The sequence below is a fragment of the Carassius auratus genome, chromosome 3 (assembly GCF_003368295.1).
Source record: "Carassius auratus strain Wakin chromosome 3, ASM336829v1, whole genome shotgun sequence".
Lineage (NCBI taxonomy): Eukaryota > Metazoa > Chordata > Actinopteri > Cypriniformes > Cyprinidae > Carassius > Carassius auratus.
In genome coordinates, this window is record NC_039245.1 from 6,465,159 (window position 1) to 6,477,963 (window position 12,805).

General features: G+C 36.4%; 1 protein-coding gene across 4 annotated transcripts in view; it reads left to right on the forward strand.

The window, feature by feature from the left end:
• cacna1aa (calcium channel, voltage-dependent, P/Q type, alpha 1A subunit, a) overlaps positions 1-12,805 on the forward strand; it is a 95,842-nt gene that overhangs the window by 22,849 nt on the left and 60,188 nt on the right. For all 4 annotated transcript variants that reach the window (XM_026205430.1, XM_026205439.1, XM_026205452.1 and 1 more), the window contains exons 5-19: positions 2,514-2,605; positions 3,530-3,682; positions 3,803-3,990; positions 7,311-7,414; positions 8,274-8,389; positions 8,591-8,647; positions 8,996-9,070; positions 9,557-9,763; positions 10,459-10,571; positions 10,932-11,044; positions 11,140-11,271; positions 11,420-11,492; positions 11,581-11,698; positions 11,796-11,863; positions 12,196-12,302. In XM_026205430.1, coding sequence (XP_026061215.1) covers positions 2,514-2,605; positions 3,530-3,682; positions 3,803-3,990; positions 7,311-7,414; positions 8,274-8,389; positions 8,591-8,647; positions 8,996-9,070; positions 9,557-9,763; positions 10,459-10,571; positions 10,932-11,044; positions 11,140-11,271; positions 11,420-11,492; positions 11,581-11,698; positions 11,796-11,863; positions 12,196-12,302 — 1,716 coding nt within the window. The remainder of the gene's footprint in view (positions 1-2,513; positions 2,606-3,529; positions 3,683-3,802; positions 3,991-7,310; positions 7,415-8,273; positions 8,390-8,590; positions 8,648-8,995; positions 9,071-9,556; positions 9,764-10,458; positions 10,572-10,931; positions 11,045-11,139; positions 11,272-11,419; positions 11,493-11,580; positions 11,699-11,795; positions 11,864-12,195; positions 12,303-12,805) is intronic.

A 12,805-nucleotide genomic window follows, 5' to 3' on the forward strand; every position in this document is an offset into this window, starting at 1 on the left:
TGATATATTGTAATATATTATTTTCCCTTTTTATTTTCTAATATATTATATATTTGAATACATTTAATAATATATTGATGATACATATATTATATTATATATTGCAAAATATACAAATGATTGCCGCTTTCAATATATTGCAATGTATTGGAAAAAATAAATATATTTAAGAATATATGCCTAATATATTACATGATATTTTCCAATAAACTGCAATATATTTTTGTTTCATAAGGGGAGCTCAATCATCAGAGAGCTTTGTCCATGCTTGAAGTAAAACATTGACTTGCAACAGGCAACACTCAAGTAATAAATGCAAATCAACTCTTAGTTCCATTCTTCTCAGTTGTTTTTGCTCCATATACATTTAGAACACAAACCTTCTGTAAACAAAATTCAAAACAAACACCATAACCATGTGCTAGGAACATAAATTGTTAAACCAAAATAGAAACAATGACAACTACTTACAGATGAGCTTAGAACTCTAAAGTTCCTCAACCAGGGTATTAAAAAAAAAGAAAAAAAAAGGCCACAACCACCATAAGGCAAGCCTCTCCTTCCAGAGAGAGAACAAACTTCCTGCTGTTTCTTCTTCTTCTTCTTCTTCTTCTTTTTAATGTTTAACGGCGATTGGCATCCAGCATAATTGGTACATTATACCAGGTGAGTAATAATGGTAAATACACTGGATAAAACTACTGGTATATATATTAGTAACAGGAGAACTGTTACAATACTGTACAATTTGACTTACATTCACATTAAATTTTACTCATGGGACAGTACACTTCACAATCACAAAAGTACATTATCTGCATGTGCATTTAAGCCTTGTTGGTTAAACATTTAACTCGCTTTCTGGTCTGACGTAATTTTTCTGAGTTTGTTATACACCTGAAGCATGTGCACATTAAAACACCTGTCAAAAAGCACCCGATAACTGGACATAAAAAATTGTTTTGCATTTGATTGCTCTAATGGCGTCAAAAACACACAAGATTTACATATAAGCACAGCTGGTTATCTCTAAAACAGTTGCGAGAAAAATTGATCCGAGCCTGTATTTTAGATGCCTGTCTTAAAGTGACAGTATACTAATACTAAACATGCTGCCGCTTGTCATTAAAGGGATAGTTCACCCAATTTTTTTATTTCTGTCAGTATTTACTCACATATTGCCCTAAACCTATATTAATTTCTTTCTTGTACTGAACACAACAGAATATATTTTGAAAAAATCTGGATAATCATGAAGAATGAAGGATAACTATAAGGGTTTGTGTGAAGGTTAGGAACAGGGTTACGAACCAAAAGTATCATTAGCTCATTATAAAACAGTAGAAGTCAATGAAAAGTCCCCACCCTCATAGAAAAACAAGTGCGTGAGTGTGTTAGAGAACGGGAGAGAAAGTGTTGTATAAGTCGTCAGGTACAGCTGACAGTGGTGGCTCTCAGACTGCTGCTCCATAAATAGACGAAGAGAGATGGGAATAAATCAGCCAGTCAGCATCTTCCTCTAACTCTCATCCAGCTCCTCCCCTTTCTCTATTCCCTCTTCCTCCTCCAACCCACTTTGGCTCTCTTTCTTCACTTCCTCCCCTGCTCTGTTCATTCTCTCTCTCCCCCGTCTTTCTCATTTGGCTTTCTGTCTATCCTCAGTAATTTACATTAATATTAACGGCATAAACCAGTCCTCCTTCAGCCTCTCCTGTGTCCGTATGTTGCTTTTTTCTGTCTTGTTCTGCTTTTAGTTTGTTCTGTTGAACACAAAGATGAAGGCAGCAGTTGACACTCATATCAAAGCAGTTTTAGACAGGTTGTAATATGTCAAGGGTCATTTTCCTAGATGCCATGCCCAGTGAAGCTGATCTAGGTTGCCAGCTCTCTCCAGAAGCACGTGGAGTTAAAAACTGATATTTTACTGCTGCTTCTGTGGGTATGAATGTTGATTAAATTTCCTGTGTCATATGTTTCACTAGCAGCGATGCTGTATCGATTCAGTTGGATTTGCGTCTTTGTTCTTCTCTGCATGTTATCACTGAAGAGAATCAGTTTCCAGTGACTTTCCTGCACAAATAAAGGTCATATGAATACAAAGCAGCGGTATCCACATTTATCTCTATTCTCTGCACATGGACCTCTGACATTCACTCTGCGGGGGGGACGGGCAGTGTGTGCCATCCTCTCTGAACCATTAGTCCCCACTGCTTATTTTCTTTGAGCCCATAGTCTGTTGAGTAGATGTCTGACTAGGGGAAGTGTTAATACTGAATGGTCATTTAGGATTTTCCTTTTATCAGTGTTCAGAATGGGCATTAGTTTAGTCTGGATGCGAATAGGCTTACATGAGCTTGGGTTAAGCACCTTTGTCTGCTTTTACAAATGCTTTTCTTAATTAAACAAAGCTAAACTGTCACTAAAAGCAAATCCTGTATGAGTGGAAGGGCTGCTGATTACCACAGTATCCTAGGTTAAACATAAACTGACTTTGTCTTTTCTTGTTTCTCCAGAATCCTGTCCACAGTGGGCACAGACCTTGATCTGAGGACGCTGCGTGCTGTTCGGGTGTTGAGACCCCTCAAACTGGTGTCTGGGATTCCCAGTGAGTAACATTTTGTCATCATTTCCTTATTCATATGTACAGGTGTTGGATAAACTAACGTGAACACCCATTTTTATAGGGGCTAATATATTTTGTGTAGGCTAGTACACAAAAGCTAGTACTGTGGGTGAAAGGGTGACTTGTCAGACTTCCAGAAAGGACAAATCTTGGGAGTCTTTATTATCATAACTGTGTACACAAAGCATGGCAAGACTTTATCAGCAAAGAAGAATAGTGGGTGAAAACTGAAAGTGAATAATAGGGACTATTGAACACCAAGAATGGTTTGTGTCCAGACAACACATTACTTCTGAAGGAAAGTGACAACAAACCATTATTTTTCACCTTGAAAACATTGTATCCACAAAAACCATCCACAGAGAACTTCACAAAGCCAACATCAATGAAAGAGTGTAACTGATGAAACTTTAATCACAGGCACCAATATTACAATTTGAAAAAGATAGTGTCATGATCATAAAACCTGGACAGTTTAAGCACCAAGACACACTTCAAAAACTTTAATCAATTAAAAAAAAAAAGAAAAACAAATGCCTTCACTGGATGCATAACAATATGTTTGATCTCACTGAAGACACATGGCATGTCACATGACCATTTTGATGTGTTTTAAAATGCACCTGCAAATGTGATATGAGAGATCGGTTAAAGGGAAGGGTTAAATCGTGTTAAATTGAACTCACATGACATGAGTAGAGTTGAATATAGTGCAGAATAAGGATTGCTTTTATGTTACTGCTCCAGTTTATTTGAAGTATGATATCAGTTTACATTACACTCTTTGTGCCCATTATAGCCTCTGCCAAGCTTTTTAATTAAATTTTATGCTGCAAAAAAAAAAAAAAAAAAAAAAAAAACCTAAAGCCTTTCACAATGTCAGTATGCTTGTTCTCTTTCTTCCAGGCTTGCAGGTTGTGCTTAAATCCATCATGAAGGCCATGATCCCTCTTCTGCAGATCGGTCTGTTGCTCTTCTTTGCCATCCTCATGTTCGCCATCATTGGTCTGGAGTTCTACATGGGCAAATTTCACACCACTTGCTTTGACAAAATCACCGGTAGGCCTCTATGTGTTTGTTCTCACTCGCAGACTTCTTCGTGCATGATCTGCAAAGCGGTCACTATGACAAATAGACCAATTTGATTATGTCTGAAAAGAAAACTTTACTCTCTGATAGATGAGATCCGGGAGGAGTTTCCGTGTGGAAAAGAGGCTCCTGCTCGAACGTGCCCTAATGGAACAGAATGTAAACTGTACTGGATTGGACCTAACTATGGAATTACCCAGTTTGACAACATCCTGTTTGCCGTGCTCACAGTCTTCCAGTGCATCACCATGGAGGGCTGGACTGACCTGTTATACTATGTAAGTCACATTGCATAACTTCACTAAAGAGCTTCCTAATTTCATTTTGGGATTTTTTGACCTATGCTTAAATAGACCCCAAACAGAATATACCAGGAGCAGCACTAAGCAATGATTTATTTTGATTTTGATTATTTTGAGTCACTTTTAATGAAGAAAATGTTTTTCAATGATTGAATGACTTGAATATATAAAGTATTATTCACATGAATAACAATAGAATGTTTCAAGAAAAAATAAAAATTCGGGTTGTTCTAAAGTGCTTATATGAAAGCATACATACATACACACACTACTGTTTATTTGCTTGATTAAAAAAAACGGTTAATTGTGAAATTGTGAGCAATTAAAATTTTATTATATTTTAAAGTGTCATTTATTCCAGTGACGGCAATAATTTTCAGCATTATTACTCCAGTCTTCAGTGTCACGTGTTCCTTCAGAAATCATTCTAATATTATGATTTGCTGCTCAAGAAACATTTCTTATTACAATCAGTGTTGAAAACAGTTGTGCTGCTTAATATTTTTGTGGAAACTGATGCCTTCAGAATTCTTGGATAAATAGAAAGTTCAAAAGAACAGCATGTATTGTAATAAAAAAATTTTTTTGCAACAGTGTAAAAGGTTTTACTGTCACATTTGATCAATTGCATTCTTGTTGAAAAAAATAACCACCTGATAAAAATAACCCACTTAATCCACATCCCCTGTACCTTTCAGTGGCAGACATACAGTAAGCAAAATCTCGCCTTATAGAGTCAAAGACGGTGCAGTGCATTTATAGTCTTATCGCTCGTGGCCAGCCTGTTCAGTCTGAACAGAGAGCGCTGTTTCCAGTGAGTTCACCCGCCCTCTGCCACAGAAAACAGGGCAGTGATGTCAATGCTGTGTTCAAGATTTTCGCAAACTAATGATGTAACCTCGGGGACTAGTTTAATCCCAATGCCACCTAAATCCATTTCACAAATCAACAGCAGATATACCTGAAGGACTAAAGGCTTGTTTTAGAAATTATCTTTCCAATGAGAATTAGCCTGAGGAAGGGGATTCCATATGACTAATGCTTGCAGTTCTTTACAGCCCAATCAGAAGTTGTCATCTCTTATTTGGTCTTTTTTTATCCCTGTTTTCTTTTTATTACTGGCTCACTGTACCCAATTTTTTACTTGCCCCAGGTTTTTTCTCCCTTCTGTTTCCCTCCTCTCTCCGGTGAACGGGGCTCTCTATATAACAGACCCTGCTCAGCTGAAGTTATTCTTACAGCTGCTGAGAAAGAACCCTATGAAAATTTAATTGCCAAAAAGCTGCAGTACATACTGGGGCTTTCAGAGCTTTCAGATATGCAGAGAGATTGAAGGAGCAGACGGAAAGGAAGTGGGGCAGATCAAGGGAGACAGAAAAAGGGACTCGGAGCAAGACTATGGGGCATAGCTACAGCAAAATGCCATTGTACAGTATATTACAAATATTGCTGGCTCTTTGACAAATTGCTTTAGTTCTTCTTTTCGATTTGCATCAAAGCGTCTGCAAAATGCACACATGTAAATGGAAAATAAAATCTGAAGATCTCAGCAGATTTGGCTGGGTTATTTTAAAATATCCTTAAAGGATTAGATAGTTTACTTCAGATATGAGTTGCATAACCATATGACTTCTCTCTTTTTTGGAACGCAAAAGGAAATATTTACCAGAATTTCCAGGTTGCCTTTTACAATCAGTGAAAGTATTTGATTTTCAGTGAATAAGAACAACTTTCAGTCTGTTCCTTATACATACCTCAGAGTAGGGTTGCACCAGCCATTCATAAGTTCTTACTTAAATTCGAATGTTAAGTTCACACTAGAGGCTTAGTAACTTCTAGCTAGTTTGTAACTAAATCTTTACATTATTTGGTTGCACCAGTTTTTCATAATGCAGGATGTAGAAAGTAGTTTGTAAACTCTCTGTAAAGTAATGCTTAGTCGCATAATATGACGTTTACCCTAAATCATCCAGTGTAAACATTATAAAGAAAACACGAGCAGAACTTGTTTAAATGCTATGGATTTTAATCTATCCTTCATTCTAACTTCTTTTGCCTCACATATGATGGTAAAAATATGAACAAGTTTCCATTAAGAACCATGCATTAATAACATTAGTCTATATGTAAGCTATTTTTATATGTAAATGACATTCAGAAACTGTAACTGAAATATATAAGGATCAACAAATACTGAAAGAAAGAAAAAACCTACGAAATGCCATTTATTTATTATTTCATCTGATCGTATTCACATTGTTCTCTCTCTTAATGTGTACGTGAGTGTAAATGTCATTAGCATCGTACTGTATATGCCTAAAGGACTGAAGGTTGTCTGGTAAAAAAAAGAGCATATTGATGCAGTTCGCTCAGTCTGCTATTTTATTCCAACTGTTACTTCTGACCAGACGCTTCTGTAAATATATATTTTATACGTAGGGTTAAACTTAAACTACGTGTAATGGTGCAAAAAATATATATATATATTTAGCAGTGCAAAAGTTGTAACTTAGTGCTCATTTACTACAAAAGTTGTAACTTGTGTGCAACTGGCCCTAAAACACTTGAAAAATAATGCACAAGCCACATGGCATCCTTTTATGATTCTCTATTGGTGCTTTTTGTGTACTTTTGAGCTTGACAACCCTAGTTCTCCATCCACCTTCCCTATGGAACAGTGTAGCCTGGAAATTCTGCGAAACATCTTTTGCATTTCATGGGGAAAAAAAGAATTTCAGTACAGGTTTTGAATGGCATGAATGGAAGTAAATTATGACACAGTTTTCATTTTTGGGTGAGCTATCTCTTTGAAATGAAATGTGTACTCTTGATATGCCTAAATACCAAAATGTGCAAAGGTTGTAACATCATCTGCGGTTTCCCTAAAGCAGCACTTGTGGATTGTTTGATCCGGACTTCTTTGCTAGAGGCAGCCAGTTGAGCAATGCCACACAATATGGCTGCCCATTTGTTCCTCTCTGCAGTGAGAGGGTGCAGCGGTGCTGTGTGTAACACAGATGAAGCAGGCCCGGCCAGATGGTTGCCATTCTCAGGTTGCTAGTCACATGGTACATGGTGTCCTAGGATCTGGCATGCTTTTGTCATCTGTTCTCATCCTCTGTTAGTAGGGTCAAATTTTCCATCACCTTATGAAAATGACCAAATAAACACCATTGGAACTGAGATGTGGAGAGTCTTGGGAAGACAAACACAGAGAAAACACATGATCAAACTGTACTCTCAGCTGGAGAGAGTAAAAATGTTGGTAGTGACTGGGCTGTTTTGTGCCATTACAGAGCAATGATGCTTCAGGGAGTGCATGGAACTGGATGTACTTCATCCCCCTCATCATCATCGGCTCCTTCTTCATGCTCAATCTTGTGCTGGGTGTGCTGTCAGGGTAAGAGACATGTCTCAGAGAGTGTGAGCTCTTCTCAAATTCAGCTCAAATTCAGCTCAAATTCATGTCATTTATTCAGGTCTACAGTCTTGGTGAATTGTCTGACTGTCTTATGAATTACAGTGTTTATGATCGTTTTGTGGATTATTTGTTAAAATATACAGTTTGTGGAATATATGTGTAAAAAATTGTATTCATTTATTGTGTATTGTTTTATATGAATTTTAATGGCCTATGTAGAGGCAACTATCTAGTGTACACCACCACAAATGAAAATGATACAGTTAGATTTTTTTACTTGTATATATACTTATATGTATACTTTATTTTCAGATCTAAATTACATTTTGAATCCCAGATTTCTAGCATTATATCAGACATTGTTTAATTTAAGTTGATTAATTAGATGAACATAAAATCTGTGAATTTCATTTATTTTGCACATTCTTTATTAAAGAAAAACCTAATAAAATATTGACATCCAAAGCAAAAAAGTGCTTAGAATTAAGCCTAAAGATCATATGTTCATCCCACATTTGAGATGAAGAAAAGAAAAAATAGGTGTAATAGAATTAGTTCCCATTTTATTAATTTGTTACAACATGGCCACAGTTGAACTAAAACGAGGGAATTAATTAAGTAGTGGGAATGAATTGATAATTTGTGGCTAGGATATCTTGTAATGTCCCCATGACATATATGGACCTTCTTAGTATCAATCAAAAATGCATTTATCCCATAATTCTGATGATCTTAAAACGGCCAACGATTGGCAAGTGAATATGCATTCAACTAATGTGTATGTGAATTTTGTGTTCTTTCTTTGATTAGCATTTGTTTGCATGTGTATGTGATACAGAGAGTTTGCTAAAGAAAGGGAACGTGTGGAGAACAGGAGAGAGTTTCTTAAGCTGAAGCGTCAGCAGCAGATAGAGAGAGAGCTGAACGGATATCTGGAGTGGATCTGCAAAGCAGGTAAATGTCGTAGAAAGAGCCATTTAATACTCCAGAAAGAAGCTAAAGCCATGAATTCAGATAGTAGCTTGTCTCTATTGATACGCATGTCTTTACACTTGTGTGTCTCAGTATTAGAAAATAAAAAATGTTTCATTAAGCTTCAGAAATTGTCCCCACTTTTCCAGTGGTTTGATTTGAATCTTTTTTGATTGTGTACAGAAGAGGTGATTTTGGCTGACGAGGACAATGACCCAGATGACCGGATACCCTTTGACGGTATTTATGTGACCTCCTCCATCCTTCCTTCCTTTTCATCTCCCTCTCTTTACTCCCTCACTGGGACTAGGTGTTGATTTTCCATTGTAAGGAAGAGAGATATCAATAGCGTTGGCTTTGCTGAGGGGGTGATATTGTATACTTCATGTCCATATGTCCAGTTAATGTAGTGTTCATGAGCACATTTCCATGGGCCTTCCATCCGTAGCAGACATGTGATAGACACACTACACTTCCTAGTTGTGTTATCTAGTCTCCTTTCTGTTAATCTATTTATTGGTTATGTATTAATGTTTTAGCTGTCTGTGAATATGTTATAAATGAGTGACTATTGTCTGTTACACACAGGCTCGCGGAGGAGGCCTACCATCAAGAAGAATAAAACAGACCTGCTTGATGCAGAGGATAGAGATGGAGATATAGGTGCGTTTGAGTTAAACAGAGAATGCACAAATAGAGTTGTACACTTACATAGGTTGTTGGCTCAAGGTTAATCAATGGGGTATTGCTATAACAATAACCATAAAAATCATGTAAGTTTTTGGTATTCTTTAAAAAGTAATTTTTTAGATTCTTAGATTATTATTATTATTTCATTGAAATAGTTGCATGGTATATGTCATAGTAGTGTTACTTTATTAATATTATGATAATATAATAAAATATAATATATATATATATATATATATATATATATATATATATATATATATATATATATAATATTTTTTAGATGGTATAGCTTAATTTTACACTTTTTTAGTATAATATTTTAGCAATTTAGTTGTTTTTGTAATTTTAGCTGTTTTAGCAGTTTTAGTAATATATATATATATAAATTGTATATGTGTGCATGTATGTATAATTTTAGTTTTAATTTTATTGTGTCTTGTTTTCTTGTTCTGTCAGGTTCTCCATTTGCACGGGGCAGTCTGAAGAGCTCAAAGCTGGAGGGCTCTTCCTTCCATAAAAAAGAGCGTCGACTGCGATTTTTCATCAGGCACATAGTGAAGACTCAAGCATTTTACTGGAGCGTGCTGTGTCTGGTGGGACTCAACACACTGTGTGTGGCTGCTGTGCACTACGACCAGCCCGAAACGCTCTCCGACTTCCTCTGTAAGTCTGTCCACCCGCCTGTTCACTAACAGTAGACCCACATGGAATATTTCAGAATTTTCTGTTTTTTATTGTGTGGGAAAATCGCCAGAAATTTTTGCATGTATATTATGAGCAGACGTGCTCAAACCTGTGGAGTTTCTTTTTGTTTAGTTTATGGAGAGATAATAATGTTTTAATGTTGTTCTCCATTTTCCTGATCGTTAATGGTTTCCTATTTTATTTTCTGAAGATGCTTCTCTTCTTTTATCTTTGTTTATTCATTAATTGTTAGCAAGTATGAGCTCCTGTGGCTCATTGTGTTTGCAACGTAAAAGGTTGTGGGTTCAATTCCCAGGGAACACACATAGTGGTAAAAAAAAAAGTAAAAAATTGTATAGCCTGATTACACCGTAAATCCCTTTGGATAAAATGCATAAATGTGAAGTATTATGCCCCATAAAACATTTTAAAACAAATTACATTTTGGACACTTAAAAATATTTTAATTAACAATTCAATTAGTTTGACCATAAAATCTAATCATAGTATTAAGCAGTAAATCTGTTCAGCATACGTTCCTTGATTTTAAACGTGTCTGTGCTCTATTTATTTGAAATATATGCTTTTTTCTACCTAATGCATACGTTTACGTATCTTTGAACTTAGCGAACGCTCTTTCTTTATGTTTGTATCCCTCTCTCTCCTCAATCCAGACTTTGCTGAGTTCATCTTCCTGGGGATCTTTATGTCAGAGATGTGTATTAAGATGTATGGGCTGGGGACCAGTCCTTATTTTCACTCCTCCTTCAACTGTTTTGACTGCATTGTAAGTTTCTCGCATCCCTCCTTCTTCTTTTACTCAAACCCAAAAAACATTTGAAGGAAACCAAACAATTAAACCAGCTGCTCATTCCTCTTTCAGGTCTTCTTGTTGATAAAGTTACTGAAGTTAGTTTGTGTGTAACTGAAGAGTTTGTATAATTCGGAATCCACTGCATTGTAAAATAAAGGAGTCTCTTAATCGTTATTTCAATGTTTTGGATGTTTTGATAAATAATAATTTTGTGAGAAGTGTAAGAAACAAATATGTATTAGTGTTTGACGTTGGGTAAAGGTGTTTTAGTTTTGTGGCTTGCTGTTAATGAATGAGCTTTTAATGTGTGTTTTATGTGTGTGTGTGGGACAGGTCATTTGTGGCAGCATTTTCGAGGTGCTCTGGGCTATAATCCAGCCAGGAACCTCGTTTGGGATCAGTGTGTTACGAGCTCTTAGGTTACTGAGGATTTTCAAAGTGACCAAGTGAGTCTCTCACGTCTTTCTGTCCCACTTTATGTCCCTTTGAAATGTTTTAAGAAAGACTAAGCATTTTAAATGTCCCTCTTTCCCATTATCAGGTACTGGGCGTCTCTGAGGAACCTGGTGGTGTCTTTGCTTAACTCAATGAAGTCCATTATCAGTTTACTCTTCCTCCTTTTCCTCTTCATCGTGGTCTTTGCATTGCTGGGCATGCAGCTGTTTGGAGGACAGTCAGTATAGCACTAAAATACACATAATAATAGAAAATGTTATTTATTTATTTATTATGGGTCATCAGAGTCAGTACAGGCCCTAAAGAAGGCATGGGATGGAAACACCCTGTGTAACAATAATAAAACCACACTTTCTTCTCTTCAGGTTTAATTTTGAAGCCGGCACACCACCTACAAACTTTGATACTTTTCCTGCAGCAATAATGACAGTGTTTCAGGTGAGCAAATGTGCACATCGAACAGTATGCAATAATTCTGTGTGTTTTCTATGGCTTTGTGATTATTGACCATTTCTCTGCACCTCAGGTCCTGACGGGCGAAGACTGGAACATGGTCATGTATGATGGGATCGAGTCTCAGGGCGGAGTCAGGAAGGGCATGGTCTTCTCAGTCTTCTTCATCGTTCTTACGCTCTTCGGCAACTGTATCCAAGCACAAAATATTGCATGCTGACACGCTGTTCATTTTCACATACTCCAGTGATGCATTGATGTGATGTTCCTGAACCCGTCTGTGAACAGACACTCTGCTCAATGTGTTCTTGGCTATCGCTGTGGACAATCTGGCCAATGCACAAGAGCTGACCAAGGTAACAACTTGCCACACATTTAGGGTAATGGATACAGGAGTTCAAAGTAAACAAATAAAAAAGTTACAAAGTTACAAAAAAAGAAAAGCTTGATTTACACACAGCCATGCTCATGTAAAATTAAATGTTTAAAAGATAATAATTTAGGGTTAGGGTTAGGGTTAGGGTTAGATAATTTTCAATGCTTTCTTTATTATTTTCTTATGGTGAATCCATTAACCAAATGACCATGTTTCTTCTTCTCTCTGTCAGACTGTTTATCCTTCACACTCCTATGCATCAGCATGCATCACACTTTAACCAATATGCTTCATGTTTCTCTCCATGTATAGGATGAACAGGAGGAAGAGCAGGCAGCCAATAAGAAAATGGCTCTTCAGGCAGCCAAGGAAGTAGCAGAGGTCAGCCCACTGTCTGCAGCCAACCTCTCCATTGCTGCGTGAGTATCTCTCTCTCTCACCTCTTTCTCTTTCTGTCTTGCCACCACATTTTCTCTCCCACAATTTGTTTGTCTTCCTTTTATGTATGTTTTTATGTGTTCAGACTATGTGTTGCTCTTGTGTCAGCCAAATTAACATAATAGTCAATAATAAAAATTTTTTTTTTTAAATAGCAACACTTTCAATCTGGCTTTTTGGTTTCCATCAATCAAGAGTCAAAAGAGCAGCATTTATTTGAAATAGGAATCTTTTGTAACATTATAAATGTCTTTACTGTCACATCAATTCAATACGTCCTTTCTTTCCAAATAATTTATAAATAAATAAAAATCTTACTGTCCCCAAACATAAAATATAGTTCACAAAGACTGGCCAAACTATTTGTAGAAAATCAAAAATAAATCAAAACCCATGTTTTTTAATGTTCAGATTATCTAAAAGTGTCAGTGAAAAACTGTAGATAGGATCTCATTGTATCCTACTAGGAATACAGTTTGTGTTG